The sequence below is a fragment of the Fusarium solani genome (genome assembly GCF_023522795.1).
Source record: "Fusarium solani strain SB1 chromosome Unknown bctg00000010, whole genome shotgun sequence".
Classification (NCBI taxonomy): Eukaryota; Fungi; Ascomycota; class Sordariomycetes; order Hypocreales; family Nectriaceae; genus Fusarium; species Fusarium solani.
The window spans coordinates 2,558,006-2,584,520 of NW_027072147.1; the positions used below are offsets into that span (position 1 = coordinate 2,558,006).

General features: G+C 51.1%; 11 protein-coding genes across 11 annotated transcripts; 6 read left to right on the top strand and 5 right to left on the bottom strand.

Annotated features, from left to right (window-relative positions):
* Positions 1 to 1,535: 1,535 nt before the first annotated feature.
* Positions 1,536 to 2,543, top strand: MRS44_014891 (uncharacterized protein; the record flags this gene model as incomplete). Its single annotated transcript, XM_065618587.1, has 4 exons — positions 1,536 to 1,648; positions 1,696 to 1,804; positions 1,864 to 2,081; positions 2,165 to 2,543. The coding sequence occupies 4 exons, from the start codon at positions 1,536 to 1,538 to the stop codon at positions 2,541 to 2,543; spliced, it is 819 nt and encodes a 272-aa protein (XP_065474659.1).
* A 630-nt stretch (positions 2,544 to 3,173) lies between these two features.
* MRS44_014892 (uncharacterized protein) lies at positions 3,174 to 4,112 on the top strand (the record flags this gene model as incomplete). Its single annotated transcript, XM_046284705.2, has 1 exon — positions 3,174 to 4,112. The coding sequence occupies one exon, from the start codon at positions 3,174 to 3,176 to the stop codon at positions 4,110 to 4,112; it is 939 nt and encodes a 312-aa protein (XP_046127985.2).
* A 140-nt stretch (positions 4,113 to 4,252) lies between these two features.
* Positions 4,253 to 5,656, bottom strand: MRS44_014893 (uncharacterized protein; the record flags this gene model as incomplete). The annotated part of the gene is made up of 3 exons (XM_046271385.2): positions 4,253 to 4,259; positions 4,306 to 5,275; positions 5,320 to 5,656. 3 exons carry the CDS (start codon positions 5,654 to 5,656, stop codon positions 4,253 to 4,255), a joined length of 1,314 nt encoding a protein of 437 aa, XP_046127986.2.
* Positions 5,657 to 6,308: 652 nt separating this feature from the next.
* On the top strand, positions 6,309 to 7,742 carry MRS44_014894 (uncharacterized protein; the record flags this gene model as incomplete). The annotated part of the gene is made up of 1 exon (XM_065618588.1): positions 6,309 to 7,742. The coding sequence occupies one exon, from the start codon at positions 6,309 to 6,311 to the stop codon at positions 7,740 to 7,742; it is 1,434 nt and encodes a 477-aa protein (XP_065474660.1).
* Positions 7,743 to 7,750: 8 nt separating this feature from the next.
* On the bottom strand, positions 7,751 to 8,422 carry MRS44_014895 (uncharacterized protein; the record flags this gene model as incomplete). The annotated part of the gene is made up of 1 exon (XM_046282373.2): positions 7,751 to 8,422. The coding sequence occupies one exon, from the start codon at positions 8,420 to 8,422 to the stop codon at positions 7,751 to 7,753; it is 672 nt and encodes a 223-aa protein (XP_046127988.2).
* A 439-nt stretch (positions 8,423 to 8,861) lies between these two features.
* On the bottom strand, positions 8,862 to 12,846 carry MRS44_014896 (uncharacterized protein; the record flags this gene model as incomplete). The annotated part of the gene is made up of 7 exons (XM_065618589.1): positions 8,862 to 9,199; positions 9,295 to 10,593; positions 11,302 to 11,463; positions 11,518 to 11,758; positions 11,812 to 12,131; positions 12,182 to 12,570; positions 12,623 to 12,846. 7 exons carry the CDS (start codon positions 12,844 to 12,846, stop codon positions 8,862 to 8,864), a joined length of 2,973 nt encoding a protein of 990 aa, XP_065474661.1.
* A 376-nt stretch (positions 12,847 to 13,222) lies between these two features.
* MRS44_014897 (uncharacterized protein) lies at positions 13,223 to 14,776 on the bottom strand (the record flags this gene model as incomplete). Its single annotated transcript, XM_046282376.2, has 1 exon — positions 13,223 to 14,776. The coding sequence occupies one exon, from the start codon at positions 14,774 to 14,776 to the stop codon at positions 13,223 to 13,225; it is 1,554 nt and encodes a 517-aa protein (XP_046127991.2).
* A 1,589-nt stretch (positions 14,777 to 16,365) lies between these two features.
* MRS44_014898 (uncharacterized protein) lies at positions 16,366 to 16,938 on the top strand (the record flags this gene model as incomplete). The annotated part of the gene is made up of 3 exons (XM_065618590.1): positions 16,366 to 16,469; positions 16,510 to 16,675; positions 16,732 to 16,938. 3 exons carry the CDS (start codon positions 16,366 to 16,368, stop codon positions 16,936 to 16,938), a joined length of 477 nt encoding a protein of 158 aa, XP_065474662.1.
* A 2,616-nt stretch (positions 16,939 to 19,554) lies between these two features.
* MRS44_014899 (uncharacterized protein) lies at positions 19,555 to 19,996 on the top strand (the record flags this gene model as incomplete). Its single annotated transcript, XM_046277250.2, has 3 exons — positions 19,555 to 19,638; positions 19,713 to 19,896; positions 19,947 to 19,996. 3 exons carry the CDS (start codon positions 19,555 to 19,557, stop codon positions 19,994 to 19,996), a joined length of 318 nt encoding a protein of 105 aa, XP_046127993.1.
* A 1,594-nt stretch (positions 19,997 to 21,590) lies between these two features.
* MRS44_014900 (uncharacterized protein) lies at positions 21,591 to 22,416 on the top strand (the record flags this gene model as incomplete). Its single annotated transcript, XM_046277251.2, has 3 exons — positions 21,591 to 21,662; positions 21,716 to 21,890; positions 21,941 to 22,416. The coding sequence occupies 3 exons, from the start codon at positions 21,591 to 21,593 to the stop codon at positions 22,414 to 22,416; spliced, it is 723 nt and encodes a 240-aa protein (XP_046127994.1).
* A 2,561-nt stretch (positions 22,417 to 24,977) lies between these two features.
* MRS44_014901 (uncharacterized protein) lies at positions 24,978 to 25,418 on the bottom strand (the record flags this gene model as incomplete). Its single annotated transcript, XM_046277252.2, has 1 exon — positions 24,978 to 25,418. One exon carries the CDS (start codon positions 25,416 to 25,418, stop codon positions 24,978 to 24,980), a length of 441 nt encoding a protein of 146 aa, XP_046127995.1.
* Between the last annotated feature and the right edge of the window lie 1,097 nt (positions 25,419 to 26,515).

The following is a 26,515-nucleotide window of genomic DNA, read 5'->3' on the forward strand; positions in this document are numbered from 1 at the left end:
TTGTGGGTGAGTGTGTGACAGAAGCTGATAAAGGTGTTGACTGAAAGGGGAAGTATGGTGAGGGAAGGTTATGTCTTTGTGTGTGAGTTGATGTGGTGAGTTGTTTAGTCCTGATAGACAAAGGGGAGAGGGTTGAAGAGTCCACAAAGCGGTTGAGAACTCTATGGACTTTCAAGGCAGATTTGGTCTATGAAAGGAACTGTGAGTTGCTGGATCATGCAAGTGAATATGCCTGAGAAGCATCAACATGTCAGGGACCTGCAGAACCGAGGGGGAAAAGGACCCTTTATGCTTGATCAACGGTGCCACCTGGCCAGAGAGGAGCATCTCAACGAGGCTGAGGTCATCTCGGTCCCGAGATTCATCTCTTGACAATTTCGCATCCTAAAAGAGTCAGCGGGATGTGCGACATGGAGTTGCCGGCGTAGTGCAACGGGACGACAAGGAACGCCAATCGACTTGTCCAGAGCGAAGGAGGAAGAGGGAAAAAAGATTGAATACGAGTTGGTAAATAGGGGGCTGGAACCATAAATAGGAGGTCCATCAACACTAAACAGTCTCGTAGGGGCGAGTTTTTGGACTGTTTGGAGTTTTTTGATGTTGCACTGGTTTCTGGGGCACCACATGCTTTTCGGAGGACAGACCTCGTGGATAGCTCGTGGCATGCCGGGATGAATTCTGCGACAAAGAGCTTACATGTGCCTTTTTAGAATCTGTGGGATGGAAGCTGTAGATTGTGAGACTGTTTAACCTGTTGGTTGTTGTCGCAAACTTAAACGACGACTGTTGCTCTTTAGCAGCTGACTCTACTGCTTCTTAGCTTGATCAGCTGTAGAAGGTTCAGGCCTAGAACTTGGGCAGTACTACCGGAAAAACGTGAAGACCTCGTGGCAGCGGCGTGGGCCGGGTCACACTCTGTATCTCCTTTAATATTGAGCGCTGAGCTTCCGTGGCGTTCTGAGGAGGCGACTTCAGCCGCAGTATCAGAAGCCGCGATGGCTAGCAAGTGATATTGGAGATCTTAGGCAGCTATTGTTTGGGATGCTTTGCTGTTGGAGGCTATTGGTGAGCAAACACGTCCTTGTGTAAACTCGCTAGTAACGTGGTAGGTAGGGTATCATTCTAAATGTAGAGTCTTTGGGTGTAACTTGAGTTTTTTTTCTTTTTCGGCACGATCCTTGGGGCGATTGTTTTCACGTACAATCGTAGACGATGTCATTGGGTAAACTCCAAGTTTGTGTTGTTGGTGGCCAAGCAGCTCATTTGAGCAATGTGCTTGTTCGGTGGTTTTCTTTTCTTTCTGTCAACACCAACGTTGCACTTTTGGTGTACTAGATTGTAGAGCTGAACAATTGCTACCATTAAGGGCGAACAATTAAATACAGACGAGAACATGAATAGGCTTAATTCCTGTTCGTTGACGCGGTTGAGCTGGAGGCAGTATACATAGCCCGGGCGCCTGTCACTGACTGTAGCAAACCACCTTCATCGATACTAGACTCCGTCACCGATACACAACAAAGACCACACGCGAAATGACTACCAAGGGCACAGTCATCATCTACGCCACTGGCGGCACCATCGCCGGCGCTGCCCCCAGCAGCACATCCACAGCCATGTACCAGTCCGGCGCCCTCAGGGTTGACGAGTTGATCCGGGGCTTCCCGAGCTAGAACATGTTGCTGAGATTACTAGCCAGCAAATCTGCAACTTGGGAAGTCCCGATCTCAACTCTGAGGTGCTAATCAGTCTGTCGCAGCAGATTGAAAGGGATCTCATGGATGATTCCGTTTCGGGTGTTGTCGTTACTCACGGAACGGATACGATTGAGGAAACGGCTTTTTTCTCGACTTGACTATCAAGTCTGACAAGCCTGTTGTTCTTGTTGGATCTATGCGGCCTGCTTCGTCGCTCAGTCCTGATGGACCCATGAACCTCCTCGAGGCTGTTCGTCTGGCGAGCTGTAAGGATGCCAAAGGACGAGGCACAATGATTGTCCTCAACGATCGCATCTGCTCCGCTAGGTTCACGACAAAGATCAACGCCAACAGGGTTGATGCCTTCAAGGCCGGTGACCAAGGGTACCTAGGGACCTTTGAGAACTCAATGCCCAACTTCTTCTACCCCCCGTGAGGGCAAACTGCTGGCGTCACTTTGACATTAGCCGCTTAGATCCCTCGAAAGGTCTACCAAAGGTCAACATCCTATGCGGACATCCAGAACTCGAGGCTGAGCTATTCGCAGAGTCCATCAGATGCGGAGCAAAAGGCATAGTCCTAGCCGGCATGGGTGCAGGATGCTGGTCCAAAGACGGAGGCAAAGCCATCAGCAAGGTCCGAGAAGAAGGTGGTCTAATCTCGATAATCGTGAGCTATCGGACTGCGTACGGCTTTGTTGATAGTGCGAACGAGCTGTATGGGTTGGGGGAGTGGGCTATTGGAGGGGGGTTTCTTAACCCGCCCAAGTGTCGCATTCAGCTGCAGCTTTGTCTTGCGACGGATCTTGCTGTGAGTGAGATTCGAAAGGTTTTTGAGGCGCGATGAGTTAGTTCTTGAGTCAAAGTTGGGTAGGGAAAAGTCGATGCTTGCATTGTTTTGTTTAGAGCTGAGCGTGAGGTTTAGACAGATCCTTCAGCTAGAGTTTCTCTTGGAAGCTTAATTGAACAATTTCCACTAATTTTTATCATTCCATAAGGTAGTAGAAAAGCTTGTAATTGGTGCAATTGTGACTTCTTGTGCTGGGTCAAGATGTGACCTTGGTGATATCCCCTGTCTGGATGACTATCAATGACAGTGGCAGCAACTTGGCTGCTTACATATTAAGCGTAATCATTATGGTCAGAGAAGCTATTCTTGGAATGACAAGACTAACGGATAAAATGCTACTCTGCTGTGTTGTCAGCCCTGCGTCTTACACTTGGCCCGGCGCCTCTGCCGCCTCCTTCGCCACATGATTCCATGTACAAGTCCCAGCACCCAATCCAGAACATCCTTCTGTCAAAGAGAATGTTAGCGCTGATATCTTGATAATATCTCGTCAGATGGAGCGTGGCTGACGTGGGATGCTTAAGGCGAGAGAGGAGGATATAAGATATGATAGTCGTCGCGCTTGAAACGAGTTGAGCATGAAGTCAAATTGAGCAAAGCACCCGTTGCTCTCTTTAGACCACAATCATGGAGTTCCATCAGTTCACCAGACTCCCGCTGGAACTCCAAACCCAAATATGGGAGGAATACACTCCCTCTGACCCTGCCATGCACGTCTTTGACGTCTGCTTTCCCTCATGGAAGGGCGAAGAGCGTGCAGAACAAGCCTTCAGGGAGTCTGAGGCCAAGCGAGAAGTAGCCGATCAGTACAAGAAGCAGGTGTTTTTCGATCGCTTTGAATCGGGGCATGGCGCGTTTGATTCGAGCATATATCGCGCGGCAACGTCTTCACGGCTCATCAACCGCGCTGCATATGACATTGCGAGAAATATTCAGGCGAAACAAGAGACCAATACGATACACCTTCCCGGCCGAGCGCAAAAGATCATGATACCAACATCCGATGTGCTCATGCTGCGCTTCCGTGAATATCCAGTCGATCATACTCAGCTGGCTATCGAGACGTTGAACTGTCCGCCGCCGATAGGGGAAATGCTTCAGAGCCAGTGGTCAGGCGAGATGGCATCTACTCTGCAACGGGCCAAGAGGATTGCCATTGATGTGACGGAGACGTGGGCAACGGGATTGTACGGAGAGATGGGTTTCGAGGAGATTACGTTCTTCGCTTCCACGATTCAAAAGGGATTGGAGGTGTTGTATCTGGTTGATGACTGTGCGGGACGGTGTAAGGGATGCGACAGAGAAGACGTCAAAGCGGAGGCCCTTCAGACGAGGGATCGGCTGTGGAAGGATCTAAATGAGGACGACGAAACCAGACCAGGTGATATTGTCCGCGCAGTCTCGAGACGCTATGTCGAGGTGTTTGATCTTGAGGGGCTTGGCTGGACAGAGCATCCGTCGTACATGTTTGCGAGAATCATTGCCGCTGCCATACGGAGTCAACAACGAGACGACGATAAGGGCAAGTTTCAGGGGGTCAGAGTCTTGGTAGTTGAGGACGAGTGAGGGCACAAAGGGTCACAGACAAAAGGTAGAACTGATATATCACGGTGAAGAAAGTGTAATGCTGAAGAAAAGATGATGCCCGCTTGGCTATTGCCGGGATATACCATAACGCCATACATGTTCTGCCACCTGATGTACATTTAAAATCTGCAACTGTCAGCCAGATACTCAAGTCAAAACTCTTGGGACTCACCTTATTTCATACGAGCCTGCTCTCGTCATGTACCGCACCCACTTGACGCTCGAGTAATTACTCTTCTCAAACACCTTGAGATACCTCACCAGCAGCCCTGAGCTCGTAAACATGAGCAGGCTAAAGTTCATGCTCAGTGGTGGTCGGCTCCACGCCCTCTGGTTGGTCATGCTGGTCAGGATGGCCTCGGCGCTGAGGACGTACTCGCTCTGTCCCGTGAAGCGGCCAATCTTCCACACAATGTTGTTCTCGCTGGGCTCGTACTTGGCCTTGCCCTGGGTGCAGCGCTCCGTGATCTTGGCCGTGTTGAGGGGCGTCGGGATCTTGACGATGACGTTTGTGGCGAACAGCTTGGAGCCAAAGTTGGCCTTGACGCCGATGCTGTATTCCACCTTGGACCGGCCGACCTCGTTGACGATGGCGTGCACCTTGAAGGGGAGATTAACGTTCTCGGTGGCACGGTATCGCATGAGCTCGAATTCGCCGTCCGGGGGGACGAAGCTGATGATGCGATCGCTGTCAAACTTGCCCAGCTTGACGCACTGGTGGAACTGGCAGTCCTCGAGGGTGACACTGCCAGCTGCTGCCTTTGTCGCCTTTGTACCCATCTTGTTCCCGCTCGGGAGGCTCAGGAGGCCGTCGTTATCGAGCAAAAGTCGGTCGTTGAGGCCAAACTTGCACTCCGGGGTGCCCGAGAGGTAGGCGCGCATGATGATCTGGCCGGTGACGTCGGCGCGCAGGACGGCGCCGGTGGCCGACATGAGCAGGTTGACGTCCTCGATCACGTCGACGAAAGCCTCATTCTTACGGTACTTTACGTCGGCCTTGCGCCAGGAGAGGGCGCCGGTGGCCTGCATGGTGATCTTGGACGTGTCTTCGCGGCGGGATTCCGACTTGACGCCTTCGGTGGTGATGTACATCTTAAGGGTGTCGGTCTCGGTGTTTTGGGGGTAGCCAAAGTCGATGATTTCTGAGGAATTAGAAGAGTAATGACCAAAAGGGAAGGGCGCTCACCGTCTAGCAGCTCGTACACCAGGACAAAGTTGTTCTTGACAGCCTCCTCGTCAAACTTGCCAAAGTAGCCCTTGCCGAGCTGGATCAGGCGGTAGAGGAACTCAAAGACCAGAGCGGCGTTGGCATTGCTCTTGGTGATGGCCACCAGGTAGATATTCTCGTGCTTGACATGGCTAAAGGTGGTGCTCCCGAGGGTCAGGATGGGCGAGCGCACTTGGGCGTTGGAGATGACCTGGATGCGGAAGACGTCGGCGAGACGGGGGCGGCAGTCGTTGCGGAAGGCGCGGAAGATGAGGTTCTCGCCCTTTTGGTTGAAGATGAGGACGCCCGACAACATGGCCGGAGAGGGGAAGCAGGAGCTGCTTCTGCTTTTTGTATATGTACGTAGGAGACAGGAGGTTGAGGTGATGCTAGTGGTGGACGGGCTTCAAGATAGGAGGCGCCGTAGTGGGGGATTCTGCCGCGTGTCAAAGGCGGTGAGTGGATTACTAACAGTAAATGCGACAGTTCGGGTAGCCATGCGATTTAATTGCAAGTAAATGGTTAGATGGAGAATTAATTGATTTCTCTATTATCATTGACCTCGATATATGTACTAAATTGCTTCGGTGTTGGTTGTTGTTCGTCAACGGTCTCCTCTGTGGCGCTTCCTAAACGGTACGTGGAGGTCACCTGTACACCAGCTTCCAGTCTCCAAGGATGCGACAAACAGCTCGACATGGCTATTTAAATAGCAAATAACCATTATTGAGCATGAAAATGGCATTCATCAATCGCATAGCAAGTCTCCTGTTTATGCTGACTCTCTTCAATCTCGTCCCACGTGGAGCTTCCAAGGATCATGACTTGGCGCCTCCCCAGGCCATCCATGTCTCCCGCGTCATCTGCTGCGCCGCCAACACCAATTTCCTTGATCCCTTCACCAACATCATCCTCCCTTGACATGAATTGCTTCTCTTTCTATCCGTAATCAACATTCAAAAGGTAAAATGACATCTTCAGAATTCCCTCAGTCGTTTGTGCGACCGTGGAAACAACTCCTTCAGTCGCGTCGCGACGAACAGCAGGACGACTTTCCAAATCACCACGTTGACAATATCGATTCGCTCGTCACTACCAGCTCGCCTAGAGCATTGTACGTTGGGACAGGTCACTCCATCTACACGCGCGCTCTTCTTCCTGCTATTCTCAGCGCCAAACACTCTGTTCAGCTCATCACCTGCTACTGGGCCGATTCTCCGTCTCTGGATGCTATCCGGGAAGCCCTTCTCCAGCTTGCGGCTGCGCGTGCGGAAGCCAACGTCGAGTCGCCTCTCAAAATCACCATTGGATTCTCTTCTCGCGGCCTATTTCAGAAACTATTCCATCCTGCTTCGAGAGATGGCTATATCTACCCTCCCTTGCAGTGGCCCAAGCTGGGTCTCCCGGACAAGGACGTGCTGCAAAACGCGCGCATCGAGCTGACGGTCAAGAGTCTGTTCTTTACCCCGTTTAGTGTCATGCACCCCAAGTTTGTGATTGTAGATGGCAAGAGGGCGTGGGTTCCGAGCTGCAATGTTAGCTGGGAGAGGTGGTTTGAAGGCTGCGTTGAAGTTGAGGGCGACATTGTTGATCGTCTGTCTGCCTTTTATGAGAGGGTATGGGGAGAAAGCAAGGTCTCTCGCCATGATGATGACCATGATGAGATATCGATAACCCGCCTCCCCGAGAATACCGTCAACTCAACCAATGGCAACGAAACAGCGACGCAATCAATCGAGTTTCCCACCACTGGCCCTGTGCCAACCATCTTTCTTCCTTCTTCACACCATCGCAATCCCAGATTCTCCTTCTTCCCCTTCTTGTCACAGTCAAACCCGCCCATGACTCCTCTCAACGCTGCCCTTCTGACACTATTCTCGAACGCCCAGCGCAAGATTACTATTCTCACCCCCAACGTCACGTCATGGCCTGTTGTTGAAGGGCTCTTGGAGGCGCTTGCACGAGGCGTGGACGTGCAAATAAGGACGAGCAAGGGTATGATGCTTATCGAGCAACTTGTCACTGCTGGTACCACCACCGCCTGGTGTCTGCGCAAGTTCATTCAGAGGTACAATGCCTTGGTCAACCAGCCGCGTCCGTCCGATCCGGAAGCACAAGCGATCGTGCCGGGCAAGCTAGAGATTCTCTACTACAAACAGCTCGATGCCAGACGCGACATGGAGGACGAGCCAGTCGTGAGCCACTTCAAGATGACACTCGTGGACGACGAATACCTCGTGTTGGGTTCAGGAAACATGGACAGAGCAAGCTGGTGGACGAGTCAAGAAATTGGTCTATTATTCTACGTCCCTGGCTTTGAAGGCCAAAGACTCTGGAACGATGTTTTGGAGAAGCGCACAGAGGTGCTCTTCCAGTCAGATCACCCTAAACGCCTGGTTTGAAGAGACACCTATGAACCCTCGGACGCCTTGATCCTCTCCCACACGCTGACAAAGCTCTCGGGGCTGTTTGCGCCCTGCAGCCGGAACCGATCCTGGAGGACATAGTCGGGAACACCGGAAACACCGCCGAATCGCGCCTCGCTTGCCGCCTGGTCAACCTCCTTGCCTCCCTGGTCGCTGTCGATGATGGCCTTTTGGAAGTCGTCTGCCGGGATGCCCGCCTCGACGGCGACGCTCTTAAGGGTGTCGTAGTCGGTGATGTCGCGCTCCTGCTCAAAGTATGCAGCGAACAGCCCGTCAAGGGCCTTGCCCTCCACCTCTTCGCCGTACTTCTTGGCCAGCTGGACCACGCGGTGCGAGTCCCTCGAGTTTCCAGTCTGTCCGCCAAACTTGAAGTCGATGCCAGTCGCTTCGCCCACGCCCTTCATGTGCTTGTGCATCTGGATAACGCGTTCCTTGCCGAATCTTTCCTCGTAGAATTGCTGCTTGGACCGGCTTGAGGCGGGGCCCTTGGGCCAGTCCGGTTGAAGCTGGAAGGGCTGGTAGCTAACGGAGAAGGTGTCGTTGGAGTCGGGGTGCTTTTGCTGCCAGAGTCGTTGGGCGGCTTGAAGCTGCTTGCGGCCGACGTAGCACCACGGGCAGACAGTGTCTGAAGTAACGGTGACCTTGAACTTTGTCATTGTGTCGAAGTTGGTGTGTAAGATTTGTCGATATGGATGGGGTGGGGATCAATAGATGGTGTGGGATGGAGTTGTATATATAAACACCCGGAAGTAGCAGCTCATCCCCGGTCTTGATCACATCAGCAGCCGGTTGATCACATAAGCGACCGGCCGTCTCGGGACAAATTCGACCCCGCGCGGACGGAGTGGGATGCCGAGGGGTGGGGCCGAGCCGGAAGACACGAATTTGGCGTGTTGACCGAGGAGATTTTAAGAGAAGAGTTTTCTAGAAGTGTGTAGAGAGGATACCCGGAATGGCAATTCCTGTAATCGCCCTTTAATCTTAGGACAGGGTTTATTTTTAGAGCAAGTTCTGCATTTTATCTTTCTTTACTCGCTTGCTAGAGAGCCCTTGGTTTCCTCCTTTTTATTAGCAAATTTCTTCAACTTCAAGTATTCACCACATGGTTCTTCCAGTTTTAACTACAGGGTGAAACCCATCCAACTCATCCCCCAGCTTCACAATCAAATCCAGCAACATCTGATCACATCCAGCACCTCCAATAATGCCAACGCTCACCGGAAGCTCCTCCTGTCGCATGCTCACACTTGAGTTGAACGTTCGAACACCGATAGGCACCGCATAATCTGGTAGCCCAGCTGCTGCAGCTTGCAGCGTATGTGCCTCCGGTGGCAGAAACGTAGGGGGAGAAGTGTTGAGCGACTCATCCCGATATAGCTCGGCTCCAGTACCAAGGGGTAAATGACCAAGGTGTCCTCGCAAGTCGGTACTAGCTGCGAAGTGTACCATTCTTTGTAGATCTCGAGGTGGTGAGCTGCTTTGTCATAGCTGCTTTCATCAATTTGAGCGGCAAGGGCGAGGCCAGTACGTGGAACAGGGTTAACAAAAGGGAATCTTCCGAATCTCTCTTGGTAATCGGCGATGAATGGCTCACCAAGGGCCCGCCATTGATCCCTGATAAGAACGAGAGGATAGTCACTGATATAGGCAGAGATGCCCTCCTTGTTCCCTGTGTGTTGGATGAATGACTTGTTCGTGTCGACCCGTTCGACTTTGGCGCCGAGAAGGGTAGAGAGATCTTTGATGAACTTGTCAAAGATGGGCATGGATGTCATGTTGGCAGATGGCCATGATTCTTCAGGCAACACGATGCGCTTTGGGAATGATCTGTAGTTTGCCTTGGTTTTGAACCAGTTCTCATATGCCGTCCGCAGTAACTTTGCGTCTCTAGCAATCAATCCAGGTGTATCCATCTTGCTGGAAACAGGCAGGATTCCATCGAGTGGCAGGCTTGCATTTGTGACTCTGAGACCAAACAGTCCATTCGCCATGGACGGCCCTCGGATGGAGCCAGTGGTATCGGTCCCCGTACCAAGGTCTAGCCAGTCATACGAGGCTAGTGCTGCGCCCGTGCCACATGAAGAAGAAGAAGGGCTTTGATATCCATCGCCTCTGGGGTTGAAAGGCGCAAGTTGATCCACGTAGTTTGCTGTGGGTACCTCGCCAGCAGCAAACTGGGCCGTTTTGAGTTTTCCGACGACAACGGCCCCAAGGTCAATGAGACGCTGGAGGGACGATGCTGTCTCGTCTGCGGGCGAGTAGAGATCGAAGTAGGCTCGAGAGCCGGCGCCTGTCCTGATGCCTTTGAGCTTGGAGATATCTTTGACTCCTAGTCGTAATCCTGAGAGAGGCCGTTTTGGGGACGGTTTTGGATAGTAATGGCGAGAGGGAACCGGTATGCTGATGGCTGCGTTGACGCTCTCACCAATACTAGCGGTAGATGGCAGATACGCTCCGTTTGGGCCTTCAGTCACACCCTGGACAAAGGCCATGTTGTAGTCAAGGTAGAGCCTGTAGACTCGGGATAGATGGCCAGAGGGATGTAGAAAGTATGGCCCAGACGGCAACTTGCCAGCAGAGGTTGATCTGAACGTGCCGGTGCCCATGGACTTGAGATGTTGCTTGATTTCGCCTGACACATGGGCGTTTGCGGGAAGAATGAGTGTTGAGAGGAAAGAGTTTGAGATGACATCGTCGCCATCGAGAAGCTCGGTGACCTTCTTCTGGAGGCTTTGGACTGATGAAGGGAATTCGTTGATATAGGTCACAGGCAGGACATTGTCGAGACGGGATGATTTTTCGATGTGAACAGACCCTGCTGGGGAGTCTGGAGAGTAATAGGTTGTACCATTGAGTTGAAGAATTGTCGATGCACCAACAAAATGGGCAAAAGCCAAGATTGAGAGTCTCATCGTAACTGAGGCCTTTGCCTGATGGGTGAAGGGGATGCTGGCAAGATTCGGCATCCAAAGGAAGAAACAGCGGCGTCATATATTCAATTTAATGAGCGACTTGAATACAGCTCATGCGGTCAAGAGTTGTGCTTGGCATCTGTCACGATACATAGTGCTCGCCGTATTTACCGGGCGCAAGGTAGTTATTCCCTCATACTCAAGATACAAGGCTAGACAGCAAGGGGAAACTGGTTGTTGTGAGCACTAATGCATTCCCCGGGATTCGAGAACATTACGAAACGACCTCCACTTGGCAACTGAGAGATTTATTGACAGTGCTCCCGGAGATGGGATTGACGTCTCGGGACCGAAGCATGGGGTTGATCAGGGGCGATCCCACCCAACTCTTTTGATGATGCTGGGGTTCCTTGAAAGGACTTTCCAAAGGGCTTGTGGAGAGGCGTATTCGGAATGATCCATAGTTTCTTTTGTGGAATAACCATGTTATAGACTCAATGATGTTGTCCCTTTTGTACTGAGCTGCGTTTTTACCTTTCTGCCAAACGCCCGACCTGGCATCCAGGGTGCCTTCTCTTAATCCATCTTAGAATATTCATCCACCGCTTGGAGAAATGGATGACGTTGCAGTTCTTTGGCGGCCATCCTGTCTTCTGGTATCCACTGCAGCATGTTGCCAGCAAAATCGACAAAGTCATCCTTCTCTTGGTCTATCACTTCGGTGACCATGTGACTCAATGTTTTGCCTTCTAGGACAAGGTCTGCTCGATAAATCTGGTCTAAGACTGGATATCAGTGTCTTTTCATGTATGTAGTAGAGATGCCGTTATTGAACCTACCATTTTCGTCGAAGAAAGGGCCTCCCCAATATTCATTCATCGTTGCACATGCTCTACCCCGTGGATTTGTGATAGCTCCCCTGAGGTAGGCCGTTCGGAAATATTGCTCTGTTTCGATCACTTGCTCTGGAGGAGGACCAAGAAGAGACACCATCTCGGCGAGATGAACCTGCGCATCATATTGGCCATCTTTGCCCGCGGGCCTCCCAAAGAGATCGACGTCTTCCAACATATTCCACATCTGTTCAAGCGAGTTAGGCCTCAAGATTGAGAGCACGGGAGAAAATTGCTCACCAAAACGCCCAGATTCCAGATATCAACACTCTCCGTCCACGGACAACCGAGCAAAACCTCTGGAACGCGGTAAGAGTGAGACTGGATCGGCTGGATATTGATATTATCTTCCAGTGGTTGGGGAAAGCATGTGTTGAAATCAGAGAGTTTGGGTATCAGCACCGAGTCTCTGAGCTCTCCAAAGCCGCTGTCTGAGAGGTAGACGATGCGGCCGTCGTCGCGAACGTGTTTGCGCTGGTCATGCTTTTTGTAAAAGTTGGCGAATTCCTCCAAGATGGTGTCGTCTTCAATGCCCATCAAGATGTTGTCATTCTTGATATCTGGGAAGTGATTAAACTTACTGCAACAAGAGAAACTTGGCGAGTCTTACCTGTGTGAATCAGTTGACATTTAGTATGCAAGTAATCCAATGCTTTAAGGATGAGATAGATGTGCAGCTTAAAGATGGAAACATCTATTCTTCGCCGTGGGAATCTCTTTTGGTACTGGGAAAGTGTCTCCCGCATAGGCTCATAGACCAAGCAGGTGTGTGTACCTTCTGATCTAGAGAGGTCAAAGTGATCAAGTGGCGTGTGAATGAATGGGTAACCCTCGTGTGATGGGTTGGCGTTTTGGATGAGGTTAAGTTTCCCCATCTCGTTCTTGGCATCTGCAAAAGCCGCTGGGATTTTGATGCTGACGTAGGGAAGGTTGGAAGACTCGTTGCCTCTCTTGCTAGGATATATCAGCACGAATGTTCGAGGCAGATTGAATGACTTGCTATTTGAGATTATTTGCCAGCCATACAGTAGAACCTCCTCCATATCCTAACTTGGCAATGGTTTTGAATCTTCCGTCCAAGATCTGCCCGGCTGTTGTTGGGTGGAGGTGTCGAAGTGCGTTTCCGGGGAGTGTTTCTTCCTCGATTGGCCCATTGATGACTCGAGCAGCGGACGGCGTTGAGAAGAAGCGATAGAGGGACTTCGATATCCCCACGGAGTTACCATGTCGGGGAATCCTCAAAGAGCAGAAGTTTAACACTTTGAGTAGAGTCATGATAGGATGGATGTGGAAGGTAGAGAAAGAGGAAATTTGTCCTGCACGTTGTGGCAGGGGTATGATTGGCAAATGCACGTGAGGAAATGGAACTCAGTGTCAGGATGCAATAAATGTAAACCGACTTTCGGATAGGTATGGAAACAGAAGGACTGGGGATTCAGATGTCTGCATGGTAACCATTCTTACACACTCCGAACCAGCCATCTCTCTGTGGCTACCTTGAAGATCATTCTAATTATGGGAGCGCGATATATGATTGTAAGATAGCAACTTCTGAAATTTAGATGATTGCGTTATAATTATACAGGAACAAAGAAGAGAAAAATACAAGAAATGTTTGTGCGAGACTCTTTGGTAACTCCTATGCACACACTCAGGTCTTGTACTCTGTCCCATCCTTGGGCAACTTTCCACTCGCTAGGAAGGTCTCCAAAGCCTTGCTAGTATCACCATGAAGGTAGAAGCTTGTATGACCATATCCATTCCTCGTGATGCTCACTCTGTGATCCAGCTGCTCCCTGACACTCTGGGCCCAAGCCACGCTGGTATCAGGATCATAGACAGAGTTTGCTAGCAGTACGGTTGGGGCCTCCTTCGCACTCTTGGCCGAAGGTGCCTTGATGTCGGTCACTGGGGCTGGCCAGCCGATGCATGTGCTCTGATAGTAGTATGACTGTGAGGCACCGCGGGTCCTTGGGGCAAATACGGAAGCTGTAAGGAGCTTTTGCTTAAAGTCTGTTGCTGATCGGGACTGATGCTTCCATTCCTGACATCCAATGGCAAGGTATGCATAGGGAGATTCACCAGTCAAGTCAGTCGCGATGCGTGAGGTTTGGAGCGTTGTCGATAAAGCTGTTGCATTTCCCTTGCTGGCTTCTGCCAACGCCTCTCCGAGTGCGATCCAGTTGTCGCCAAGAGGGAGGTCGACAAAGATGAGGAAGTTTTGAACGTTAGATCGGATTTCTTCGCCGGTGACGTCGGACCGACATGTTTTCTTGCAGCCTGGCGCAGGAATCGGCTTGGAATCGGCGCGGGCGAGGATCTGGTCAAAGGTGCGGCTGGCGTTCCTGTCGTGCAGAGCACATGTAGAGTTGTGATCACACCAGTCAAAGAATTTGTTCAGTGTTGTCTCATACGTAACAGTCTCCGTGAGGAGCGTCATCGTTTCGGACTGGGTAAGGTCTACCAGCCCGTCGAGGGACATGCGGCCGACTGTCTCGGGGAACAAGTTTAGGTACTGGGCGCCTATCAAAGTGCCATAAGATAGACCGAGGAGGTTGAATTTGGGAGAGCCGAGAGCGCGGCGGACGAGTTCGTGGTCTTTGGCGGCGTGAATGCTGTCGAGGTGGTTTATCAGAGGACCAGTAAGCTTGGCGCAGCTTTCACCCAAGCGTCGGCTATAGTTGAGGAGTTTTTTGTATCCGGCTTCATCCTCGACAAAGGTGGCGACTCTCTCGTTGAAGATCTTGGGATCACACTGGACCTGCGTGCTGAAGCCTGCACCGCGAGGGTCAAGACCAACAATGTCGTAGGCCTCGCGTAGGTCCTTGGAAAAGTCAAGCTGCGAGACGAAGCCCGTGCCAGCCGCCGAGACGAGGAACGCAGCGGACACGCCGGGGCCTCCAGGGTTGAAGAACAGCGTGCCTTGCTTAGGTTTGTCGGCCTTGCCCGTGTGGTTCAGACGGGTCAGAGCGAGTCTGACTGTCTTGTCTCCATCTGCAGCGGTCGAGTTGCCTTTATGGTATGCGATTGGGACGTCGATGGTACCGCAGTCAACACCGGGGAGAACCTCTTTAGGACAAGCACCCCATTCCACAGAGGGTGAAGAGTCGTGACTCTTTGAGGCGGCGCGGGGAGAGGCGATGGCTGTCTGGAAAAGTAGAGAGTGCAAGGAAAAAGAGACGAGAAGTCTCAAAGAGCCTGCCATTGTGTCGAAGCTGAAATGAGTACAGATGAACTCCAGAGCTGCTGCCAAGAGACAGAGACCATCGTGAGATCTTATATCCTCAGCCTGGCTATGATGTAAAGTGACGACCAGCTACATCATCGTGCTTTTCACTTCGTCTCACTGCCGTGCGTTCCGTGCATCGGATAGCGGCAGGCTTGGGGGCTAGTGCTGACCCGTCTCAGCCAACACACGTCACTAGACTTTCCTAGATGGGAAGTGCATTCGAATGCGATCCGCGGGCTCTAGAAAATGGGCGTTTGTTTAAGTGTAATTCAGCCTTATTGACCCACTGCATTGCTGTGTAATATCATATCTTGTATCAAGTGGCTAGTCTGGGCTGAGAGTGTCCCTGAAAAACACCTCGAGAGAGAAAGAAATTAGTCAGTCTTCGTAGTCGGAGAGTCTGGAACTTCGGCCTTCTGAGAGTACAAGTCTTGCTCTGCTTCATCGCGGAGAACACCTTCTCTTGAGCAGAATTCGCATCTGTAGCAGAGGGAGAATTCCTCCGAATTGTGTAGGTTGAAATGCGTTCTCGGTGAACCTGACCACCCATGGGTTCCAGATGATATGACGAACCCACTGGATCCTTTCAATTACGCGTGGGGCTGAGTCGTGATGCTTTTCATAGCCCAATTAAGACAAGCATTCGAGCATGCCCAAGCGGACAAATACGAATGCCGAATCCCGTTCTCTGGCTGCCCCTCGATGGGCTAGGGGCAAGAGATGAGCTGAGTCGATTGCTTCAAACTGCTAATTCCTGACGGGGGCTCTCCGCCTGGCCAGCGGGCCAGTATAACTATGTCTCCTGAGTTTGGGAAAGGCCAATATGTAGATGAGTTGACTAATTCGGATTCAGCTCGGATTACCATGCTCGGCACTTGTGTAAGTGGCCTGATCTCTCACTGCAAGCTCCGTCATTATCACACGTGCCGTCTAGCAATGGCACTTTCATGTTTCTTCATTAACTACAGTAGCTCCATGCCATATTTTTAGCCTTCATAAACAGAAGATCCTCACTATCTGAACCTGAACTTGTCCGATTTCTTCTCATTCAAGCCACACCATGTGGAGAACTCGTGTCAATGCACCAGTGAGACGAGATATGCAGATTCATGCATATGGCCCAGAAGGCGATAAGCAGTATGAAGTGATCATGGCCAATTACGCCCGTCGGTCCCATTGAGTCGTTTGTATTTGCCGACATGTGTGTTCTCGCCAACCGCGGCAATCTCTGCCACACAGATTTTTTGTATCTTAACAATGACCAACTACAGCGACGGGACTTTGGTCTGTACAAGCAAGACTACTGCCAGATAAAACCTAAAATACGGTATAAATAAAATGATTTATAAAAAACAGTCATCATGAGAAAGCATATCAGGCCGCTTTTGCCGCAACGCGTGCCGCTCTGCGGGGTGGACTCCAGTCACACCAAGGGCGCGTCATCCCAATCCCGATCACGCCGAGAGCAAAGTCAGGCATATAAAAAGCCAGTCAGTCTGACCTCAGAGGTCTCTTACCAACTCTACTCTGCATTAATCGTCGTTGAGTAACTCAATTAATTCGCAATGTCTGAACAGAAACCCCCGCTGCCCCCGTTCACCAGGGAGACGGCCCAGATCAAGGTCAAGGCTGCTCAAGATGCTTGGAACACCATGCAAGTCTCCATTCAGTGTGTAACTAAAGGACGAAAACTAATTGTGACACTTCAGGACCCCCTCAAAGGTCAAGATGGCCTACACTCCCGACTCCATCTGGCGTAACCGCGACCGCTTTATCAAGGGCCGTGACGAGATTGAGGAGTTCCTGACCAACAAATGGAACAAGGAGCATGGATACAGACTGCGCAAGGAGCTCTTTGCGTTTACCGACAACAAAGTACGTCGATATTCTCTGCTCAAGTCCTAGGTATCATGTTCTAACTGTCTTCCCAGATTGCCGTCCAGTTCTGGTACGAGTTCCACGACGACGATAACCAGTGGTGGCGCTGCTACGGCCTCGAGGACTGGACTTTTGATGAGAACGGCCTCATGAAGAAGAGGCAGATGAGCGGCAATAACGTCAAGATTGCGGATGAGGAGCGATGGTTCAAGGGTGACGTTGACGTCAACACAGTGGAGATTGGACCTGAGCACTGGTGAATTCGACAAGAGAGTCTGGCTGGCTACGAACGCCAAAAAGTAACTTTCAATTGATCTTGTTCTGGATATTAAGGCTCATCTTGACTGTGTTACAGAACCAAGGTGAAGGGAATTAATATGACTCACCTCCCTTTTCAACTATGTAGCACTGATAAAGTGACCTACTATGCATCGAGACTTCTAATAAAACTAATACAAATGAAGACGTTTCCGTTGTTTCATTTATTTGGCCAAAGTATCGTACCACCTACCCTGCAAGGGATCCTCATATGCATGGTGCATGCGTAGGTGCTTGGGTAGGCCCAGGGACAACTGTACAAGCACTACGTCAAGAGGAAGGCGGATGCTCCCGACGGTGATCGACTAGCACACCGAAACAGGAAATCATCCCGATAAGGCAAACGCCTAATTAAACATCACTTCAGTGCGAAGGCCATGAGGGGAGCCTTAGAGGATACTGGCCGTGATCACTTAGGAGTAGAGAATCGATAGATATAATCTTATTTAGGGGAGTTTGGATCTTTAAAGGACTGAGAAAAGCTGAGTAAATTACTTCTAAGCGAAGAAAATCGTAGAAATCCGAGGGCTCAACTGAGTTGGATGAGCTGGTGGCTGCTAGTCAGGAGCGGATAGCGAGTTCCGGTGGCTCTCCATCCTGAAGTACCTGGACATGATCATTCCAACCCCTCCCTACCCCAACTTAGCTAGCAGGCAAAGACAGAGTGCCTTCTTGGATTCTGATGTCTAGGGCCCCTTCGCAGAGCCAAGTGTTGACGGGCGAGTGCGGCGATATCTTCCTTGTTTAAAATCACTAGTCCTATACCCTGGTCAAGACAACTGTCGAACCACAAGAAGAGTCCATAGGACGATAGTTGTCCACCTCACTAGTGATCCCTCAACGGGCTGGATGCATATCCTGTCTAGTCTCTCATGCATGAACTGGGTGGTCACCCTACCATCCACACTACCGTCCAGCCATCCCACGGCAACGAAAGCGTTCCGCCGACAAGCCTTGGCCCGGCTCCCGTTGCAATGAAACTCGTTTCCCGACAATCCGGAACCTAGCAAATAGAGTATATGCAATGTGACCGAACCAACACTACCAAAATCATGACATTTGTGCCGTCTCCGACGACGATCTTGTGGGTTTGGGAGGTATGGTCTGGTCATCCCTGTTTGTCACAGGTGATCCTTTTGACTTGGCGATACCCGCCACTGCATGACGCTAGGCCGACGTGCCGCAGCTGAGCGAGAATAACTTCAACTGGATGGAGCCGAGGGGGCCGAGAGGCTGGCCTACTAGGGCGCTCAGACAAGTTAGAGGTGAGTTACTCCTTGAGTACTAGGCCTTGTAGATGGACTAGGACTTGATTCACATGTTCATCATAACCAGCCACTGAGTAATAGAAATATGTCTCACCTTGTAATGCTGTTGCTTGAAGCTCACTCAGCAAGCGTGAATTTTACTAGAGCCGCAGCCTGTTCCCTGTATGGCGATAAACTCGCCACGTTAGATGCGGCATGCATTATGTTCCTGGTAGAAGCCCGGAGCTAGCAGGGAGTCTTGCAGCTGCATACATCGAGTTGACTATTCGGGTGCTGACTCCGTGGGGCATCGACTGTTGCCGTGGGATGGACCTTTTGGGAGTTATGATGGACAGAGAGTGAGAGTTGGATAGGCAGAATCATTCTCGTGTTCTGGAGCAGTGGAATAATTTCGAGAGTTGATACTGATTGAGAAAAGAATCAGATTTCATTGCCTTGGCAGACCCTCAACACTGAACCTGGGCGGTCAAAGCAACTCTGTGTGCCTTGGCCGAGGAACCGCAACTACTCCTTGTATGCACTAGTCTGGTTGTGCCTGGATGCAACATAATCCTTGGCCTCTCGTCCAGAAAAGGAAACTCGCGTGATGGAGGATACAACTCTGAGGAAGATGCCGAGGAGCTTGAATTCAGCAAGGGTCATTCCCGGTCTCGGAGTTCTCGGTAACTGCCTTGTGGGTTATCCCATGAAACTGATCTTCCAGTGTGTTTTTTCTCTAGAAATATGTCAACTCTGTGCCTTCAATGCGATATGAATCCCTTCAACTCGGTATGTCCAACAGCAAGTCCTCACATGAGAAAAGGTCAGCTACGGGCTTGTGCTTAGGAGTTTTCCCTCCGACGGCCCGGTCCTGCAAGCTTGGCCATTCCCAAAAGGTCTACCCTGAAAGCTGAACTTTACGTACATGGCTTGAGAAAGCCAGTGGATCCATAGGCGAAATCAGGGCGCTTGCCAGGGTGTCGAGCAAGGTTGCGATCAGAGTAGCCCATGGCTAGATTATCAGATGATCTGATAAGATAACCGTGCCATGAAGCCTTTTTGCCTTCTGCGTCTGGGCTCGAGGCCTGGTTAAGCGCCGGCTATGTGCTTGGCGTGGGGAACGAGGGATTTGCGAGAGCGTCCGATGAGCTTTTCTGTTCTGGGAGAAGGATGAGCGTGGTTGAGCAAGAGGCATCACAGGCGTGTATATAAAGCCTCATTGTTCCTCTCTCTGACAAGAATCTTCTCCATCCTCAGCATCTTCAACAGCCTCAACTCATCTTTCAAGTTTCTTGAGCATCGACCGCCAACATGAAGGTTTCCGCTTTCCTCTCCACCGTTGCCGTCACCCTGGCCTCCATTGGCTCTGCCAATGCCGCCACTCCCCTCTGCGCCGTAAGAAAGAATCCGAACCAACACGATCCGTGTGTTGTTGGTTCGAGCACACAATTTTCTGACTCTGCCGACAGATCACTTGCTTCACTGCTGTCATGAACCATGAGGCCGCCAAGACCTGCACTGAGGCCAACATGTTCCTCTGCATGTGCAAGATCAAGGCCCTGACTCTGGCCTACCGTGACTGTGCCTGCTCCAGCTGCCTTCTCCCCCAGAGCAAGCTGGATGCCATTGCCACTGGCAAGGACATTTGCAACCGTACGCATTCCCGAGATCTGGCAGTGAAATGTGAAGCTGACAACTTGCAGAGTACAACGCCCCCGTCGACTGGCTCCCCGATACCTGCCCTTCTGCTTAAATGGTCTTGCCCTTGGGTATAAGCTGTTGATGAGCTTGACGGAAACGGCTGGGGTATACTTGTAGTTGTGAGGACAATGCTGTATACTCTGAAACACGATTGAGCATGTAGTTATGATTATGAGATTTATTCCAAGATGTGGCAGTTCCTGAGTGCATGAACCATTGCCTTTTGAAGCAAAGAACATGGGAGGTGGTAGAAACGGAGACGGATAAATATGAATTATCCCAGCTCCGCGATCGACCCCCACAAGTTGACGGTTGGCAACGATTTTGGTGTAGCGGAATGCAACGTGACTGGCAACCGCCTCTTTAAGCGGATCCCCGGTGGCCTGAGAAGTGAGTGTCTAGGCGAGATCTGCTGCTCCGAGCGCTTTTGGTCTAGAGCTGATTATACGAGTTCAAGGGTTTTTGTTCAGCTTGGGACATGGGTTGGTTGCGGGGCCTCGCTCGGCCTGGCTATCCGTAAAGATTCTAGCGAGGCGTCGAAGTCATCTTGGCGAGGTTGGATTCGAGGGCAGGTGATGGGAGATTGAGATGGAAAGGTGAAGCTCAGCTATTGCTAGAAATTGAGTAGGATGGAGAGTATGAGGATGTAGCCTGTGTTAATGACCATGTAGAGAAAGGTGAGGCGCTGCTGTGTGAGAATTGAACCAAGTGATGGTGATTCCAGTGTCAAGTAAAACTGGGTCGAGCTGGAATCTCGGAATGGCCTCACAGCAGCTCACCGCGTCATTACCGAAATTGAAGATGCCCATCCTGCGTCGGGTGCTCGATCTTGGCTAAATACCCGCCAATAGCTTGCAAAACCAACACTGAACCTCTCGAGGCTTGCACCAGGATCTGAGTTGCAGATATTGAGCATCGTTAGCTCAGGTACAGAGATGAGAGCTGCTGAAATGGGCGTGGCGAGATAAGCGGTCGGGTCGGCGTTCGGCTGCGGGTTTAATGGGGATTCCACATGATGGGCTTTTTGACAGCCCAATGACAGATCCTAGTTCGTGATGGAGAGGTGATTCGGAGCCTCGGCCGAGCTTGTGGATGGGGGGACAACATTGGGATGGAATAACGGCTGGGGGCCCTTCTTTCTGGTATGAACAGGTAAGTCAAGATCTTGTTCTAGATTATCCGTTAACCGTTGATGATCATTACCCTTAGTCTTTTTACCCAGCTGTCATCCAGCCGTGGTCCTTCGGTGAAGACGTCCAGCAAACACTGATTATCAGATGATCAGATAACTCTAAAATTACCGCCCAGCCAAACTATGGTGCCTGGCGACCGACGGCGCTGCCAGACGAGCCCGATCAAGAAAGGCGTGTACAATTTATCACGCACGCCACCAAACCACGGAGTGGAGAAGGGCAAAATGGTCAGGCTACAGGGGGAACGGTCAGGGGATGCTTGCAGGGGTTTGCGTGGGATGGGAGCATGGAGGAGCATCATTCTTTGGGACAAGCTTGGGGTCAGGCACGAGGTTCGAGACCAGGTATAAGGATGGAAGAGCGCCTCTTTTTTGTTTGGGTTTGGTCTTTACACGGTTATATCCTCCAGCTTGCGCCTGTCGATCAACTTGCGTCAACGACACATCAGACACCATGAAGACGTCTTCCTTCGCTCAGCTGCTCTCCCTCGCATCGGTGGCCACTGCCGCCATGCCCAAGTGCGCTGTACGCCGCCTCAAATGTCCACGATCGATCGACTACTAGCTAACGCGCGATAGATTGACTGCTTCCAAGATGTCATTTACGCGCACCCTCCCATGGGCTGCAAGGAGTCCACCATGTACCTGTGCTTCTGCAAGATGCCTTCTCTGCAGTGGTACTTTGTCGAGTGCGGCAAGGAAAAGTGCGAGGACTCTGAGGGCGCCATTAGCTTCGGCCTGAACCTCTGCGACGGTGAGTTTTTTGAGAGTATCTCTTCCTACAACACCTCTAATAAGAAACAGAGCTCGGCTACCCCATCGAGACCGATAAGCTCACCAAGCCCCCCATCACCAGCGAGGGAACCATCACCGATGCGCGACCCACCGTGACCGGGGAGGACGACTCCAAGCCCACCACCAACGACGCTGCCGAGACCACCGCCGAAGAGTCTGCTGCCGAGACCACCGAGGCTGCCAGCACCACTGTCGCTTCCACTGGAGCCACAACTGCTGCCGCCTCCAAGACGGAGAGCTCGGCCGAGGAGGCCGAAGAGACTGAGACCTCTGCTGAGGAGTCTACTGCCGAGGAGTCTACTGCCGAGTCCACTGCTGCTGAATCAAGCGCTGCCGAATCTACCGCTGCTGACGCTACCACCGATGCCTCTGCCGACGCTGCTACTTCTACGCCCACGACCGAGCCCAACGGCGCCAACTCTGTCTCTGCCTCTGGTCTGCTCGTCGCTGTCGGCGTTGTCGCTGCCGCCTTTGGACTTTTCTAAGGGGGTGAATGATGAGACGAGTTCATGCTGGTTTCAAGCGCAGTGTAAATCATCTGTTTTCTGTCTATAGAGCTGCATCTTAATGGGCGATGTGTAAAAATACATGGATAAACCTGGCTGTCAAATATCAATTGAAACCGTTTCTGTGCAAAATTGATGAACAAGTGAGACAAACGACCCTTGTCAGCATCCGATGATCGGCTCCCGGCAAGGAAATCCGTGTAAGCCAGGGCCTGTCCGTAATAGGCATGTGGCTAATGTCATCCCATATTGGCCAAGGGATCGATATCGACCCATACATGCTGGGCTGAAGGTGCAAACATGGTAGAGCATAAACATTTTTGAGTGAGACGTTTGATCCTTTTGTTTTGAAACACTGATTTGTTGTTTTGAAACGGCACAGCGGCGGATTCTCGGTGGTGCTGATGGAGGATTTCATGCGGTGATATTAGATGGTGTGTGCGTGAGACTTTGTTTCATCTGGTACACGCCCAATTAGACATGCTGGATTAACCATTCTATCATCCCGAGTGACTCGCTTCTATGAATGAGATGCAGCCTTACCGGCGAATTAATGCAGAAACGGACACTCGAATGATAGAATGCAACCTTGAAATTCGCTGGATAGAGGGTTTCCTGTCCCACAGTAGGTTACTACGACACCAGATATTTCAACATTTCAACTCAATACGCTACAATACGTGGTATTTGGCCAGACAACTTCAATATTCAACGCGGTTCGCTACTGAAGACGGTCGAGGGCTATGTTTGACGGGCGAAATTCGTTTGCGCCAAAGCAAACATCAGAGAGCTGCTGTCGTAGCAAACATGTACCTGCTTTTACAAACGCCTATTTCTCCTGCCGTGGTGAAATCTGATACTTATGAAATCAAAGAGTTTTTCCTCATGGGTGATTCCTACAAAGAGGGTGCTCTTCCTTTCCCTACTGCCGGGTAGTCCTTGAATTCATCGAGGGAGTTCATAGGGAACAAAACACCACCTCCTAATGGAGCATAGTTTTTCCTGGATAGCTAGAAAACATGGCAAATCAGACATCTCCAACGACGATGATATCATGTTAAACCCAATATGTCAACACTCGGTGGAAGATTCACCCATTTCCAAGCCAACTCAAGCATCACATCTCCCTGAAGCCTTCCATGTAATTCAGGCAGAAACACTGCGCCACCGCTGTGCCGCCACTGAATTAAGTGGATTACGTGCGATATGCCTCACCACCATCGTTTCTTCTGGTGAAAACATCGACAACACTCAATCAATACTCAATCAATACTCAATCAATACTCACTCATCCTCCTCTAAACAAAATCGCCAGATCTACCACCTCTAAAGATCACCGGCTCACATCCTCATTGGGTATCTGAGCCCCCAAAGCCGACCATGTCTCACGAGCCAGGATCTTCACGCCCTGCCAGAAGCAATGTCGGGATGCTAAGTCCTTCAAAAAACACACTATTTCTGAGTCTCGTACTCGTGGTATCGACAACATCGGCAATGTGCAAGAAACTATCAACGACTTCTCTCAGCAATTCCAAACGTCCTTTCTTGGGCTCTTCCGGACTAGTCACTAAGAGAAGAAGGTCCATTCTAACCGGTTCTACCAGACATATATCGCGGATAAGCACCATGTTCACTTCAACTCTACTCGTTGGAGCTCTTTGACGGAATTTATCAAGCATCTCGGCCGAGAAGGCCTTTGCCGCGTCGAGGAAAAGGACGATGGACTCTATGTTGTCTGGATCGATCTCTCTCCGGAGGCCGTTCACTGAGCTGATGCACTCAAGAAACGACACCAAGCCGATGCTGCAAGCAAGACCAGAGAGGACGATGTCATCAAGGCCCAGATCGAACGGGCACAAGCGAGCCGAAAACCGTCCCTAACCGCCACCTCACTCTCAATGCCCCTCCCCACTGAACCCGGTCCTGCAATTGCATTTCAGCTGACAACCGACACTAAAGGAGTATTAAAGACCATTGGAGGTCTGGTCAAGAAAACCAACGCCTTCAAGACGGCAAAGCAGAATCCCCAATAGGCCAAGAAGAGGAAGCAACCCGAACACATCACCGTGGATGAGCCTCCTGCCAAACGCTCCTGAGACACTACACCGAGAGCAAGCATTGTGCTCATGAGTTGGAAGCTCAGCCGGAAGGGATGTGAATTGCTCAATAAAGGAACAAGGGAGTAAGGCATCAGAGCTCACGCATTGCGAGACAGGAGGGCACACTATATCACAATCCTTATGAGGTGCAGTGTGATTCTCTTACGTCTGTTCGCACACAATTTTGTTTCTAGCTTCCTAGACAGCACATCAATAGTATTTACTCATCGCACCTGGTGTCTACTGCAGCCAGTAGCGTGGTCATGTGTCCACGCACATCTGTGTCAACCTCAAAATAGTATGTAAAAATATATTCTTCAAATCACTTTTTGCTACTGGTAAATATAGCATCCAAAGTTTAGACTATCAACACAATGCCAACTGAAGCAGCCGAGTGATCCTGCTATCCTCAACCATAACACATGGATTGCTATCTAGACCTTACAGACAGATACCAATGCAGTCGGCACCTCCATTCTCAGGATCACAGTCATCCGTAGGGTCGTCATAGCACCAAAGGCCCTTGGGGCACTTCTTGCCAATGAATCCACCACACGAGGGCGCCTTAATGGGAGCGCAGATACCAGGCGCATCGCAGGCCATGCCACACGAGCCAGGAATGCGAGGGTCGTCGATGCAGTCCGTGCCCTCCTTGCATGGGGGAGGAGGCTCCATGCGGAAGCCGCCGCATGTCTGGTACTGGTTCTTGAAGTAACAGGTGCCGGGGCAGCGGTGGAGGTCGGTGCAGCTATAGTCGTTGGGCACGCACTTTGTGTCTGCCGGGCAGGGAGCAATCTTGAAGCCACAGCCCCGGCCGTTGGGGCTCTGCTTGGCGGTGGTGAGGCCGAGGAGGGCGGCCGCGATGAGGTTGGTGAAGAGCATTGTGATTGAGTGATGCGTGGATGTGGATAGCTTGGAGGATCAGATGGAATGGGGAGTGGCACTTTATATAACTTGCGTGACAAGAAACAGTCTGGACGGAAACCAATGTAAGCTTATAATTAATTCAAATCACACTCCATTTCCCTGAAACATGCATACAGCGTACGATGAAGTCGGATCTGCGGTCAGGTGTCCGTGAAGCTTCGATAGCAAATGAAGGGGTCAGCCACCTCGTATAACTATATGATACACCTCTCATCACGGCACGGTAATGACGCACGATTCGTTCATTCCTCGTGAAGAAACAATCCTCAGCTGTCAACCGGCCTCGGCGTGATTACCCCGGCGTCGATCCCCCATGTCGTCACTGCGGCACTGTCCAATTTTAGACCTGGGGGTCTCAGGAGAAGCGCGGACATGATTTGATGCCGGTAAGCCGCAGTGGGACGGAGACTCATCTATTGGTCTGCTTCGTCAAAACCTACTCCATCTTGCGGCCGGCAGTTTGACGGGCGGCCACGTTGAACGGACGATGGCGTCGCAATTCAGCCTAGCGCTGAGAGCTTGTGAGACATTGTTACCCGCGATATGCCTGAGCTGAGCGGAATGTGGCGGTCGGCCGATCGCCCATGGCTCGAGGTTGAATATTTGTTTGGTCATGGGGTGTCATTGGGACAATAGTACCTGGATGAGGTTGTATTTCTCTAGTGGATATGCGTCCCGGGCTCCGTCTCTCTACATGTACTCATCTCCCAGGTATCACATCTCACTTATTTCTTTCCTCATCCTCCTCATCCTCAGCCAATCTGTTTGGCCATTTTGACCTGTACTCCCAGCTCGTCAGCATAGGGCGTACACAAGTCCCGGGTTCTTTTGGAACCATCGGCCACATGTCACCAAGTCGACGCCTGTTGCAGGACTTCCTCTGCTCAGGTCGCCGTGCTCATTCCACCGATGGCTGACACCATCATCTTGCTCTTGACGGCCTTGAGGATTTCCAGAGCGAATGGCGCCTGACAGCCGGGTCTAGACTTGATTTTTGTGGACTATTTGGGATGCACACCTCCGGAGCTGACGTCGAGGGCCATCTCACACTG